Source organism: Eucalyptus grandis, chromosome 8 (genome assembly GCF_016545825.1).
Source record: "Eucalyptus grandis isolate ANBG69807.140 chromosome 8, ASM1654582v1, whole genome shotgun sequence".
NCBI classification, from domain to species: Eukaryota; Viridiplantae; Streptophyta; class Magnoliopsida; order Myrtales; family Myrtaceae; genus Eucalyptus; species Eucalyptus grandis.
The window spans coordinates 52,731,546-52,747,113 of NC_052619.1; the positions used below are offsets into that span (position 1 = coordinate 52,731,546).

Consider the following 15,568-nt stretch of genomic DNA (forward strand, 5'->3'; position numbering starts at 1 on the left):
TTATCTCCAGAAAGAAATTCACCTCACAAGGCATTCTAAGAGTTTGTGGTGCGAGGATAGAAACTATGCAAAAAGAAAGAACCTGACACCTGACCAAATATTCGAAAGCAACATGAGGAAAAGAATTTGAAAAATAGGGCGACCAATGACTGATTCATACTCGCCATTGAAGCTCATGCTTTAGGATATTTCTTTTACCATTATTTACGATGTTGAACTGCAAATTCTCAAGCAAAGTATTGTAGAACAGAGAAATATCATCCCCTTCGCTTATTGCCTAGTAAAATAGGAGGCAACCAACGCAAATTGAATGTAGCTCCAAAATAAAAACGAACCAAACGCGCAGCATTATATATACTCACAAATAAACTTAGACTTCATGAGGCCGGATCTCCAAGAGCGCTTCAGCCATGATGACAACTATATTGCTGATTTACACGAAACGGCAGGTCACATAGCAGGGCAACAACAATCAAGCAAAAAAGGTCTACATAAAGCTCAATTTCGAGTACCCATTCATATAGGGTGCGTTTGGTTTGGCTTTTGGAGAAAGCCTTTGGGTAATGCAAAGGCTCTTTGCCTAAAGGAGTTTTGTGAAATTCAAAGATTATTTGGTAATTTGCAATTTTAAAGTGACCTGGGAAGTAACATTGGGAAAATACTATTTGATAAATATATATTTGGAAAGTCCTTTGATGTAATCAATTCAATTTTTTTTTTTTTAATTTGTTCAAAATTAAAAAAAAAAAAAAAAACATAATGACATAACTTTCATATTTTCGCATTGAGAGTGATGTAAAAGAAACATATTAACAAGTTCAACAACTAAAAAAAAAAAAATTACATGAGAAGTGTCGAAAATAATAGGGCCCTCGGATTTACAAACAATAAAGTATAATAACCAATGGGCAAGTTACTGAGAAAATATATAATTTAGTTGTTTATGATGTCGTATGGTAAGTCTTATCTAAAACTGGCGCATGATAAGAAATATCTCTTATTCAGCACAAACAACTAGACATGTCTTAGCTGCAACATGACAGCACCAAAAGTCATATCTTGCTCTTTCTGAATGGACAACTGTGCAGCTCTTTGCCTTAAATGATCCCATCAATTTCCCCAACCATATCTCAGAGCTCAAAAATACTATGAGGATCGACTGAACTGCCTAACACTTCCTGAAGATTGATTGCAGAGCAAGCACCACATGAACACATTTGTGGTGGCAACCAAAATGAGCTTTTGCTCATGTTCAAAGCCTAAGCATGCAAGAAAATTAAAGAGCTTGGACTCTTGAAGAGCAATGGACTTCATCTCTGAACCTCAGATTGCTGACAAATCGAGGATTAGTCTTAAACTGTTCCTCTCATAAACATAAGTACAATCACAACATCTCAATTCACAAGGCGGTGCATGCATTAATATACCATCATGAATATTCCAAAGAACTTACAAGAGAAGACAACTCCTAGTAACTACTGGGCACAATGGAAATGAACATTCAGAGCCCAGGATTATTCCTGGGAAAAATGGAAAAGCGGGGAACAACAAACTTTGACTTACATCACATGAAGTAAGAACGACATAATAAGTGAATTTAACCATCCTGTGGTATTCTATTAGTGATGGCAGCGTCTACTGATTCCAGTCCTTCCACAAAGTTAGTCCTGGAAGGCCGCTGGTTAGGAGTCATTTGGAGGCATGTAAAGCAAGCTGTGCTATTTAGAATCCAGAATCTATATATGTAGGGTATAGGGACAGTATAAATTTGATTAGAATTTCCGGCAGGTTGCGACATCATGAGCGACCAGTTTCTTCTAAAATAACCAGTGTTTCTTTGTCGGTTTCTGAGGAGTGGGAACATCTGCAGAAAATGAAAAGTTATGTAGGCAACACAACTGTAGATTCCATGCCAAAGGATTTAAATAGCTAAAAGGAAAACACACCTCGTATTTCATAGAGGGGATTATAGTGAACCTCATATCCAGAAACTCAACCAAAGCTGTGCATCAATTGAAACAGTAAGGTTAACAAAAGGAAAAACTTAAAAAAAAAAAAAAAATGGATTTTTCTATAACCAGTTGCACATTGAACAAAAGCAACAGTAGATCAATTGCACAAATGTTTACATCTAGGTTCTAAATCAATCAATATATTCAACCGTACCCAAGAAGCTGTTCTAAGCAAGCAGAAGAACAAATATTTAATTTCCCAGATGAACAACAAGCAAAGCATCACAAAGGAGGGTCTATGCATATTTGTATGCAAGCAACACTCTTTTTTCCAAGACAAACAAGAAGTAAAATATACCCATTTGGAATTTTAACAAGCTAAACCCAAGAACTTCACATTCATCATGTTACGCCTACCAACGATTGAACAAACAAAACAACTATGAAGAAGAACACAAGCAAGCAATACCCTCGGCAGAGGGAAATTATAAATCCAATTGCCAAACAATAATCAGGCTGTAAATATAAGTATCATCTAGAGGCTTTGCCCCTCCTTCAGGCTCTCCAACATCAACCAAATAAGCATTGAACATCAGTGACTCACCGGAACAAATAACTTCATCATTCTTCAAAATCCTGCATTCCAACAGCTGCTTACTGCCATCATACAGCATTACCTATCATATATCCGGCCATCAATCACAGCATGGACTAATCTACTCAAACGAGCTCAATCACGGAGAGTCTTAAAACAAAAGCACAGAACAGAACAATCGCTGATGATAAAAAAAAATGAAATCCTAAGCAGCATTGAGCTGCTGCATTCAGTTCGATTGAGCAAGCTAAATTTGGGGGAAAACGGTAATAATTGATAGCCACTGCAGTTTTGACATAGATTAGCCAATCGAACCGAATCATGTCCAAGCCTAATCAAAGGCAATTAAATTGCTGATTGGGTTGAGCTGGACATCAGCGGTAGAGATTAGTAGTGAAAGCGAAGGTACCTTGCCGGTGGAGGTACTGAGAGAGAGGAAGCCGTTGCAATAGACCTTGCACTTCAGCTTCAGCTTCAGGTGCTTCTTGAAGGTGACATTCCAGCACACAGTCTCAAGCACATAGCTCATTTCATCAAACACCAAAATCGCACATGATCACCAAACACTGGACAGGCAAAACTTAGATGGTTCACACTCACATGAAGCATAATTCAGCACACTAATTACAAACACAATCCAAGAGCAGTTCAGGATTAAAAAACAAAACCAGAGCACAACATTGATCCATTCCTAGAATCTGCATCGCTGGCTCAAAATGCAAGCGTTGAGTCCATCACAGAGGAGTCATACTGGATTCGAGAAAGATCTGACGTATTCATCCTTTTGGGATTCTGCTGAGTCTGGATGTTCTGTATAAGGGCAACAAGGATGGTGATGCCAAATTTCCATCCTTCAAGATTCTGTTTGATGCGATGTTCGTTTGCCTAATCAAAACTCAAGAGTTAGAGCATAGGCTGACAGGCTTGAAATCCATATCCTAGGTGCAATTTCTCCCTCTTTGCCCAACCTTGATTGAGGATGACGATCCCGATACCAATGTGTGCACAGAAGCTCCTCCTGATGCTCATAGAGTTCAACTTGACTAAAATTTCTGAGATTCTACAACCAAAGACAGTGAGCCACTGCTTGAGATTTTCACTTAGTGATCCGTCCTGTGCAAATGGGAATGATGTTGAGCTGCGTGTGGCTCTAGCATTGGCTCTGGAAATGGATCCCAAGTTGCTTTCTCTGCTGAAAGAAGTACAGCAGATTGGAAACCTTTTGGAGTTTGTACATGCGAAGAATATGGAAGATTTTCTCAAATCGACACTTGGCTTGTGCAAAGCTCTTCTTTTATGATCACTAGGTTCTAAGAAAGGTTCCACTTACATGGAAAAGCCAACACTACTTGATGAAGGTTCTTCTGAGGCAGCAAGTAGCATATGACACATAACCGACTTTGGCAGTAATGCCTTTGTTTTCCTGGAAATGAGCGAGTCTCATGATAGAAATAAAGCGGATATTGCTTCTGAATGCACAGTTCTTTTACTGAAGGCGGCCCTGAGGGAAGTTGCTCTCTTTTTCTTACCAATCTTTTGTAAGTGAGTGCAATTCTCGAGTCTTGGCAAAAGGGTGCTCATTCTCTACCGGTAGAATGAATGCTGCATTCTCTCAGTTAATCCTGTAGGCGAAGTTTGCTGCACAGAATGATTTTTGTCAGTGTGCCTGTCAAAGATTGCTATAATTGAAGGCATCATTGCTGAGATAAAATATTCTGGTGCTGCTGCTCTAGCCAATGCTGCCACACTGGTAATCTCGGAATTGCGGTGGCTTCCTCATTGTGGTTAAATCCATGGAAGTTAGATAGTTCTCCTCTCCTGAGAGTTAGCCTTAACTAGAAGATGATTTATGTAACCCTGGAGAGGCTAGATAGTTTCTCCTCTCCTGTCACGGATGGAAGTTGTGCTGCACCAATTATTGATGCTGCTACCTAAGCGAAATTCCTCTTTCTTCATTTCATGACTTCTCCATAACATTTGCAAATCCCACAAAGAATCAAACCTTTCCTGAAAAATATACTGAACTTAAGAATAGCAATACAGAGGGTCTGTCTACTTCAAAGTCAAAATAACAAGTTGATTATGCTGTAAAGTTCCAGGATGAGAACCATAGTTGTATGACCTTCCAACACACATTTGTTTACAGCATGGCGAAGTTATCTCCAATGCGAAGCGAGGTTATCAATTTCAAAATATGTGAAGCAGCAAATAAACAAGGATCTCTAATAATTTGTTACATGTCAAATAAAAACGATGCAATTGACATGCATGCCTCTAGGAGAAACGACCCAAAGAAAATGTAACTAAAAAAGCCAAACCAAACTAGGAAAAGAACACGAACACTTGAACATAATTAAGAGCGCCTTTGGCTGTTCAAAGGTTTCATAATTTCAATGCCTCCATCAGATTTTCAGACATGAACCCGCAAAAATGGTATTAAAAAGTGCTTGTGAAACTTCTCTGTTCATATCTGTGAAAGAATTTGATTGCCAAAAAAGGAAAACATTGGTACTTACCTCAATTCATTTAAGGTTTGAACACAAGGGAACAATTTGTGGCCATGCATCAAAAAGATACCCAGTCGAACATGCTATCATCGTCTTCTCCCACAAATTCGACCGACTTCTCTGAGCAAAGCCAAGAAATTTCCTCCACATCTAATTTCCCGCAACGTTTTATTATAACCTTTCGTAGTCCCTTCAAGGTTGACAGATCAGGCAACTTCTGTAAAGATCCACAGGATACAATGTGCAATTCTTCCAAAGATTGGGGTAGTTCGCCTTGAATCATAACCAGATTACCACAGTTTTCTACTTGAAGAAATGTTAGTTCGTTCAAATTGCTTAGATCGGGTAGGATCTGCAGCTGTTTAAAGCCCAAAAGCAGCAACTGATGTCGATCCATGAAAGCATGACTAAGAGCCTGACCGCACTCATGTATACGAACAACTGTCTTACCCATTAAGCTGAACAGATCGGGCAACTCCAGTAACGAAGGGCAGGAATCAATATTAAGTTCATCCAAAAACCGCGGTAGTTCGCCTTGAATCTCAACCAGATAACCACAATCAATTACTCGAATAATCCTTAGCTTGTTTAACTTTCTTAGATCAGGTAGCATCGCCAGCAGTCCGAGCCCATCAAGGTCCAAATCTCGCAGGTTCTCCAAGCAACCAAGGCCTTGAATCTCTGTAACTGCAGAGCCCAAAATCGAGAGAGATGATAGTTTCCTCAAATTCGATAGATCCATCAAGCAAAGTTGCTCCCAACCTTGCACAAGTAAGGAGGATAAACTTGAGGGAAGCCTCGGGAGGCGACGCGGATGAGGAGGAAGGCTGAGGTCTGTCGACGAGGCAGTCACCCCAAAAAAGCGCAGCTGCAGACACTCCAATTGGCTAAAGTTACCAATCCACTGTGGTATCGGTTCTTCCAGAAGCCCATCAGAATTCCCATCAGAATTAGGTGGGCCAAACTCCAGATGCAATAGCTTTAACTTAGTGAGATTTGAGACATCCGGAAACGTGTCCATGTGCAAGTCCTGCAGTTCTAATATGATAAGACTTTCACAAAGCATCGGTAGGGCGTGTATTTTCCACCCAATCAATCTCAGGATCCTTAGAGATTTATTCCCATAGATGCAATCGCCAATTTCCATGTTGAAATGCTCACCAGGATATCTCTTCCCGACAATTTCTATTTCTTCGAGCTTCTCCATCGCCCAAAAGCTATCAGGTAGTTTGCTTATCTCACCTGCCTGCATTTTCAATACTTTCAAATTCTTTAACTTTACAATGGAATTAGGTAGCACTTCGATCTTCGTGCTACTTATGTCCAACTTAGTTAGTGATTCCAAATTCCCAATTGTCTCTGGAAGCCTCTGAAGCTGCCTACAATTGCTTACATCTAAAAAAACCAAGCGTTTTAACTGATAAATTGATCTATCAATTTCGATTAAACGTAAACAGTCTGATAGGATCAAACGTTCTAAATTTGAATCAGTGGAGAAGTAAGGGGTTCTCTCCAAGTTACGGCAATAGGTCAGATATAGAACTTTCAAATTCTTCATCACCTGTAAAAGAAAAATCATGCAAAGTTTACTCTTGAATCTAATAAGACGGAAGAATAGGCGTCATCTATCATATAACATACCTTTATGTGGCTCCACCCCCACCAAGCATGTGTAATTTTACTGAAAGATAGATCAAGGACAATTAAATTCTTCATGGAGAAATTTGCAATCTCAAATTCTGGGTGAATATTATGCCAAGAAAGCCATCGTAATCGTGGAAGGAGACCCAAATTCTTCTGGAAAACATTAGTTGGAAGAGCATTTGATGGCCATTTCTGCTGAAGAAGCATATTTTCTGCATGAAAATCTTTCTTCAAGTTGTCAACTTCAAGGAACGTTAAATTCGGTAGCCTCTTAAAGTCCTTATAGGTAAAATGATTGTCAAACTTGAGACGAAGAGCTTCAACTTCTTCTTTTTCCTGCCCAAAGGAAAAATTTTAGAACAAAAAAGTTAAAAGCAAACACATTTATTCAAGTTCACTATTTTAAGGGGTTTAGTTAAATACTATCATTCTTTAAAATCTTAAAAGAGCAAAAATTGAGAAGCAACGTTGGGTTTGGAATCCCGAGGAAGGATTGGATCTCTGAGGAGACATGAGGTAAAATGCCTCGTGCAATGAAGAGCTTCAACTTTTTTCTTCATCTGTCCAAAGGAAAAATTTTAAAAACAAAAGAGTTGAAGGGAAACACATTTATTCAAGTTCACTATTTTAAGCGGTTGAGTTGAGTACTTATATTCCTTTAATCTTAAAAGAGCAAAAATATTGGTTGAGTAGGTCGCAACAGTGCTAGAGAATACAAAAAATAATTGCCTCCTTTTGAAAAGAAAATGTCCATAAGTAACTTGGAGATTTATTTTTACAGGGAATTTTACCTCATGGCTCTTCAACGCAGATCCAATCCTTCCTTGGGATCCCACACCCAACGTTGCTTCTCAATTTTCATCTTACTTTCTTGACGAACTATTTCTCTTCCGAGGTCTCTAAGTAAATCATGCATCCACAATTCATTATGTTCTTTAATTTTTATCAAAGACATGTTCTGCAAATCTTCCAAGTTTGCTTCTGGAAAAAGTTTAGATGCATCCCAGAAAATAACCACAATGTCTTTGGAATATCCAATGAAATTACAAGCTATATCAAGGAATATATGCTTCTGCCGAGAATCTAATGCATCATAACTTATTTTCAGCTTATTCTGAACTTCATCAGGAGGAACACTTTCTAACAAGTTCAATGTGGCATCCCACATTTCTTTTTTTTTTGCGGGATAAAAGTGAACCTATGACCTCGAGGGCTAATGGAAGACCTCTGGCAATCTGTACCGCCCTTTTGGTATGGTTGATGTACTCATCTAAAGGAGAATCTCTTCTGAAGGCATGTTTGCTAAAAAGTTGAAGAGATTGATGGGGATCCATGCCCATAAGCTCATATGTCCAGTCCACTTCCGGAACATGGAGAACATCTTTCCTTCTTGTAGTAATAATAAGTTTGCTCCCTTCACCAAACCAATCACGCTTGCCTACAAGTGCATCCATATGATCCTTTTCTTCCACATCATCAAGAAGAATGAGGGCTTTGTGAGTAGGGAACCTATCTTTAATGATCTTAATCCCTTCATCAATGTTTCTTATATCCGTCCCTTTCATCTTGAGGATGTCGGAGATGAGCTGCTGCTGCAAGTACTCAATGCCCTTGAGCTTTGATGTTTCACGAACGTTGGAAAGGAAGCAACAACTATTGTGCTTGTTGGAAAGCTCATTGAAGATGATTTTGGCAATTGTTGTCTTTCCAACACCACCCATCCCATGAATTCCTACAATCCGCGTTTCACTTGTGTGAGCACCTATTTCTTCGATGATTTTATCCACATGGGGGGCCACACTGACCAAGTTGTTCGATACCACCAAATAAGCTTTTTTCAACTCATTGAAAACCTCCTGGGTAACTCTTTTTGCGATCTCACCTTCTTCCCTAATGTTTGTTGGAGGTCAAATGGCAATGAGTTAGAAAATTGTGTTGAATCAAACTATGTTCTGACAAGAACAAAGTGAAAACTGAAGACCTATTTGAAATGCGTTCTGTAGGGATTTACTCTATTGTAAATGAATTAGCATCGGTACATATGATTAATGAATGACCTGAACTGGAACAAAAAAAAAAAAAAAGGTTGTTTGGAATGAAAAAAGAAAATTGGGATTGTACCATTGTTTCATGTGATTCTGCAATATAATTTCAATAGCATTAAATTCAATTTCGACAAGGCTAACACAAATCTAGAAAAGTACCAATTGAACCACGTCAAGTTTTGATGGTACAGGGCACATCAAAGGAATGATAGAGGCAGTCACCTATTGGGCATGCTTTGCAAGTCCCATCCATCTAGTTCCCCCACTGCGCTAAGAGCAGCCTTCCACTCACACAGAGTCTCTTCGTCATATCGCTTCTTGTTTTCATGTGAAAGAAACGCCACTTCATAACCCCCAGTTTGGTATCGAACCTCTGAAGGTGCCACGTCATAAAAAATTGGCATAATCTTTTGTCCCCTAGTTTTTTGACACTCAAACATCTGAACTAGCTCCTTGAGACACCATACGCTAGAGGCATAACCTTTTGAAAATATAGGTATTGAGATCTTTGATTGATTAATTGCTTGGAGAAGGTCCAAGCCAAAACTTTCCCCCTTGCGGAGCTCTCTGTCATCCTTATAGACGCGGATTCCCGCATCTATCATAATAGTGTACAGGAAGCTGGTAAAACCTGTTCGAGTATCTTTTCCTCTGAAACTCAAGAATACTTCATATTCATATCCTGATGAATTAACCATTCCCTGACCTTCTATCGTAGTGTGAGTAAAAGAAGCGCTCCCTGCCATTCCATCATTTTTACAGGTATGTTGTTTTTTTGCACTCCACTCCATTGATTTCACTCGATCTGATCTTCAAGAAATACCAAACAGTCTATCAGCAAAAGCAATGGCAGCAAGAAATGGAAAATGTTTAGAAGCCTGACTCACAAATGGAGATCTCTATAGGTCATTAACTTAGAAGCCAGAATTAGCTAAATATGCAAAGAGCCGTGGGCCAATGTGCTACAATTGTTTAATTAAAATGATTTATTGCAGCATCACTCCGGCCTGTCAAAGTTGACAATGCACATGAACATATAAGTATTAAATATTGAGGGGCTTTTTAACACTTTAAAGAGTTCAAAATCTCCTGGGGAGAACGTTAACATAGCACAGTGCAAAGTTTTCATTTAAAAAAAAACGGTTCGTTCTTCTCAAATCTTGAGAACACAAATTATTCCCTAGGAGTTATAAATCTTAAGGGGAGAACGTGAACATCTTCTCATTTGACATAACGCAATGCTGAGAACCGTTTTGAGTAGCAATGTTCATTTGTAACTACCACAAACAAAATAATCGATTTACCATATGGAAAATATTCTTGTAACTTACAAGCAATCGTTTACTTTTATAAGTGGGCAAGTATTTTTGGTAGTAAACTACGAGTTGCTTGCATGCTTTGTTAGTAGTCTTGTTTAATGGTGGTAACTTACAAACAAATAGCTATTTTACAAGTATAAATCCTTACTATATTATTAACCTTGTTTCGATATTATGAGTTGCAATTTTATAGTTAGTAACATGCTGACGAAACAACTGATTTACCTACTTGAAATATTCTTGCAGATTACGGATAGTCATTTGCTTTTACAAGTGGGCATGTTTTCCTCTGGTAGATTACAAGTTCCTTACATATTTTTACTAGTGACACTGGTTAATATTTTTAACTTCCTTAAAAATAAATAAATAAATAACTATTTCATTGCCCAAAATTTTTAGTAGATTATTAACATTGTTTCGACGTCTATTTGTATATATGCCGAACAATTGTGTGTATTTGTTTACTAGTGATATTGATGATTATTTGCATTGATGAAGCGTTCTACTTGTTTATATAGTCAACTGTAAGACACCAATAAGAAGCTCCAAGATGACTAAATATGCCACATGAGATGACACAAAGGTACTATTTCGAAATGATGTTGCAACGTGATTGGACATTGACAAAGTTAACAATATATAAGGTTTTGGAACTTATATAATGTGCAACCAAATAATGGCATGGTTCTGTGTTATTCAACATCTAATGCATAATACAAGGCTCAATAGCAACTTCATGGATGCTTCCGATATAATTTGTTTGTTTGATAATCTAATTGTGGTGGTTGAGAGTTTGCTCTATCTAGGGAACAATTGACATAGAGTATTAGCTTCCTCTATAATTACTCTATAGAGGCACATGCCATCATTGTCAGGCATCTCAAAATTAAAGATGTCCAAACTGAATGATTCTTGTATTAGCACTGGACTCCAACTTCATAGACTACGATTATGAAAAAAAGTATAAGATTTCTCTCATATCTAAGCTCGAAAATTGGCTGCGTCTTATGTAGGTCCTAGAGACGTGCCCCTCCACTTTCCAATATACTTAACAGTGTTGAAATTTTTTCTGGGAAGGACTTGCAGACATTGTGAGACTGTTAGTCTATAGGAATACCGAGTTGAAAATAAAATCCCGATACACTGCTATTCATTTGATGTGTTAAAATAAAATTAAGTGCCGATATTGTAGCCATTGCTTCAAGTATAGATCGACGTTCAAATTGGATTTGAACAAGGAAGTAATTTAAATCTAGCCTTCATGACTCTGCCTTTATGATTTGATCACCTTATGTGATTCAGGGATCCTGTTGCTTTCAAGTGTAAAACCAATGGATGATAAGAGATGGCAATTTACCAACCACACGGATAAAATTTCATAGGAGATGGTTAACTACTTCATTAATATATTGGTATTTTTTTTTTTTTTATAGTGCTGGTGAGTAAATTTCAGAGGAGTTTGTAATTTATCAATTCATTAAAATGTTAAATTCTTAAATGTGCCAGTAATTTATTTATGATGTTGATAATAAGAGTTGGTAATTAACCACTTGACTCGTATGCTGGTGATTTCTCGATATTGCTAAAAATTAATTTTAACACCCTGGTAAAATTTGAGAGTGGGTGATTTAATACTTCCTTGTAATGTTTGTAAATTCTTGATTGTGTTGGTAATCTACTAATCACGCTCGTAAATTTTTTTGTAGGAGTCAGTAATTTACTACTTTATTAGTATGTTGGGAAATTTCTAATGATGCTGGCACTTTACTTACAGCACTGATGAAATTTTTCAAGTGAGTTAATTTACTACTTCATTGGAATGTAGATAAAATTTTGATAATCTTGGAAATTTACTAATCACATAGATAAAATTCAATAAGAAATGGTAATTTACGAATATTTTGTTAGTCAGCAACCAGAAGATTTCAAGCGTGAAATACACTGGTGAATGGTGGAATAGCAAAGATGAGAGCTAGAGCTCAAGATCAGGATGCAAGAAGCCAAGATAGTCTCCTATCAGACGATTGCTACAGTACTGTGGAATATTTGGAAGTCAAGAAACCAGGCCATCTTCAAGAATAGAAAAACAGAACCAAGCAACCTTGTGGAGTCTGCTTTAGCTGTGTTGAAGAGTTTCAACAGATGGAACCCAAAATCGAGCGAATCTAGTAAGACCAGCGACGGATTGTCACGATTTTGGAACCCACCGCAGGCTGGTACACTAAAGGATAAACATAGACAGTGCCTACGAACCTGGAGCTACTGGAGGCTCGACCGCTTGCGTCTGTCGTGATTCCGCCGGGAGGTTGGTGGATGGAGTGGTGCGAGCAGTAGCGGCGCCTTCTGCTTTTAGGGTTTGAGGCTCTTGCCCTCTTTTAGAAGTCCCAACTCATCTGTATTCTCAAAGAGTAGTGCTGCTGTGCAAAAAAAAAAAAAAAAAAAAAAAGAATTATTGATCAGATGGTGGCCGCCTATCAGTCAACTATTCAAGATAATTAACCCACTGGGGACCACGACCGTCATTCACGGCGAAATCCAAGGGAAATATCGTCAAAAAAACATAGTGACAATAAAAATAAATAAAGCAATAAAAGCAAAGAAAAAGAAGATGGGTCAATACAAATGTGGAAAAGAAGGCCCGCTAATGCTTTAGTCGCCCAAGTCTTCGGAGACTTGGCTCATTCATGAGTGTGAATCATTCTCGGAGCAGAGCTGGTTCATCATGGACGGTTGGTAGTCTAAGTCTTCGTAGACTTTGAATTTGCCCTTCTAGTTGCGAGATGTTTCCCACGGGGCCACGTCTCTTATTTGGAGATTGGTAGCTAATGCAGCTTTTAGTCTAACAATTGTACTTCGATGCAATCAAAAACCACATGTATACAGCACTTTCGTACTTTCCATTTAGTTAATTTAGACGATAGCAAACTTTTCTATTGATTGATGAAATAATTGGCCAGACTATTTAAAGATCAATGAATTTATGAACATATGGTATTTGTGCAAGTATTTTTTTATTTTCTAAATCAATTTTGTGATAATTAAACATTCCATGTTTCACGATAGAGAATAAAATTTCACTGAATCTAGAGGTGTAAAAATGTTCCATTCTGAAATTCATAAGTTCTTAAGTCTTTTCAAGCATAAATCCAGGTGTGACCAAATAAAAAAAATCTAAGCTTAGAGTTATTACTTGCGTCGATGAGTTTCAAAAGAAAAAAATCTTGGGAAGTACAAATGGAAGATTAAATTTGCTCTCTACTAGCTTTAGATTTGATTATACTCTACTAAACTTTTGTATTAGTAATCGAAAGTTCAAAAATCTCGTCACAAATCTCAAATCAAACTCCTTCCATTCGAATCGAAATTAAGCTTCTTCCAGTAGCTCAAAAGCTCGGGGAAGAAGAGAACATAGGTAGGATCCCACTACCTCACTCCTACTCTTTTGAATGGAAAAGAAAGACTTTTCATGTAGATGTAGGCCTTAACTATCTATACCTTTGCTCTTTCCCACAGAAAAATAAGGAACTACAAAGGAAGGTCATTGAACTTAGAAGCCAATGGGGATTGGATGAATATGCAGAGAGAGTCGTAGGTTAGTTTGCTACAAAATTTGGTTAATAAGAATGGTTCCTCGAAACATCACTCCAGCTTGTCAAAGTTGACAAATTATTGTGTTTCTTAACGCGGAAAATCAATGGAATATGTGGTGTAGAAATTTTGGGATTAAGATAAGCTTTTGCCCCAAATCAATGGGTGGATTCATTCCAAGCAAGTTCTTTTCGCTTCATCCTAATTAAGGTGAACTCTGGACAATTCAGTTTAATGGGCTGACCGGGCCCAGGCCCAAATTAACTCCTAAGCATAAAGCCCGATGGAATTATCAAGCTTGATCTTCGTCAAAGCAATCCCCTAGTGATCAATCGAATTAAGAAAAGATTACATTTTATTTCGGAGGTAAACCATCCTTCGCATTTAACCTGTTGTTAGTGTCAATAAATTGCTTGTCATGAAGCATTGTAGTTGGACATTAAATCCATGCATTGTTCTGATTATTATACAAAACAATACTAAATTGATGTACATGAAACCAATGTGTAAGAATAGTCTTGTGTTGTATTAGAACTTTGAGCCACTAACAAGTGCAATAAATAAGCTCATCAACATGATGTGACCTATTAGATCTCATTTGGAATTTAACTTAATTAGCATTTTCAAATTCCCAACCGAACTCGGAAGCCTCTCCAAAGACTGGCAAAAGTTTAGTGAAGCATCTCCAATGACTATAATGATTAGAAAAATATATATTGACTCCCCCAATCTCAAGTATGAAAGTTCTCTATTTCAGATAATGTTTTTTGGAGGCATGGCTCTTCATTCTATCGGTTAATGCTTGTGGATTATCTATTACAAAAGAAAAGAAAGAGCAAAAATATGAGAACTCGCAGACAACGTGAGATTATTCCAAATTTAATTTTGAGAATTGGAAAAAAAATAAAATTGCCACACTACTATTCATTTCAAATTAGACGATTTGGGTCATTATTTCATATTTATTGCGACATTGGATAATGTCAGACCAAGTCCATTTGCAAGTAGAAACATTTTTTAATACAATTAAGAATTGTTACGCCTTCTCTTCAACTTCTGTGAATCCAACTTAAGAGCCATGCTTTACCCCAAAAACAAATTGGACATGCGTTTATCGATGTAGAGTATCCATCTTCTTCATGTTGCGATTTTGTGTTGGTTATTGTCGTAGAGGTGATGCCATAATTGTTGAGATACCTTCATACACATTGTAACAGCTACTTTGACGTGTAAGGTATAATGAAGTTAACGTTCTCCCATGTGAAGGACGGGCATCGACTAATTTTAAAGATAGTAAGACAAAGCAGCAATTTATAAGCTATCTCAAAAGTTAATTTCCTCCTATATGAAGGACGGGCATCGACTAATTTCAAAGATAGTAAGACAAAGCAACAATTTATAAGCTATCTCAGATAATTCACTACATAATATATTGACAAAATAACGCTCTTGGAATTTATATGAATTGACTTGACCTCACTAGGTAAGCTAATTAGCAATTCAAAGTCACTGAAACGTCTAAACCAAACCAAAACAAAACAAAGAAGATCTGAACAAGGGTACTCGCAGAACTATATCACTAGTTAACATGCAAAGTGCACATGAGAAGAAGATTTACATAAACCTCTTTGTAATTGATATGTATAACAGAATAGGAAGCACTTCTTATCAGAAAAAAAGTACTCGAGAGAGTAGGTGTCCATTCTTTTTTCTCGTGCAGAAATTTGCCAAGTTTGATCAAACAACTCCATGACGTGCTGAGTTTCCATATCTCCCGTGGTGATTGCCTACTCGATCTGACTGAATTGAGGTCATACAGCAATCCCTTTTTAAGGCAGGAAGTCCATGTCAGACTTTCCCTTCCACCATGGTAGTTTGTAGATGTATTCTCTCTGTAAGATGGAGATTCTTGATGTTT

General features: G+C 37.6%; 2 protein-coding genes across 2 annotated transcripts; both read right to left on the reverse strand.

Annotated features, from left to right (window-relative positions):
• Positions 1 to 1,398: 1,398 nt before the first annotated feature.
• On the reverse strand, positions 1,399 to 12,417 carry LOC104414995 (disease resistance protein RPV1-like). The gene is made up of 8 exons (XM_039299092.1): positions 12,316 to 12,417; positions 8,966 to 9,548; positions 6,696 to 8,588; positions 5,064 to 6,615; positions 2,957 to 4,554; positions 2,557 to 2,629; positions 1,947 to 2,002; positions 1,399 to 1,864 (listed from the first exon to the last, which is right to left on the reverse strand). The coding sequence occupies exons 2-3, from the start codon at positions 9,532 to 9,534 to the stop codon at positions 7,823 to 7,825; spliced, it is 1,335 nt and encodes a 444-aa protein (XP_039155026.1). The 5' UTR covers positions 9,535 to 9,548; positions 12,316 to 12,417; the 3' UTR covers positions 1,399 to 1,864; positions 1,947 to 2,002; positions 2,557 to 2,629; positions 2,957 to 4,554; positions 5,064 to 6,615; positions 6,696 to 7,822.
• LOC120287338 (disease resistance protein RPV1-like) lies at positions 5,113 to 6,612 on the reverse strand. The gene has a single exon (XM_039300112.1). It carries the CDS (start codon positions 6,610 to 6,612, stop codon positions 5,113 to 5,115), a length of 1,500 nt encoding a protein of 499 aa, XP_039156046.1.
• Positions 12,418 to 15,568: the final 3,151 nt, after the last annotated feature.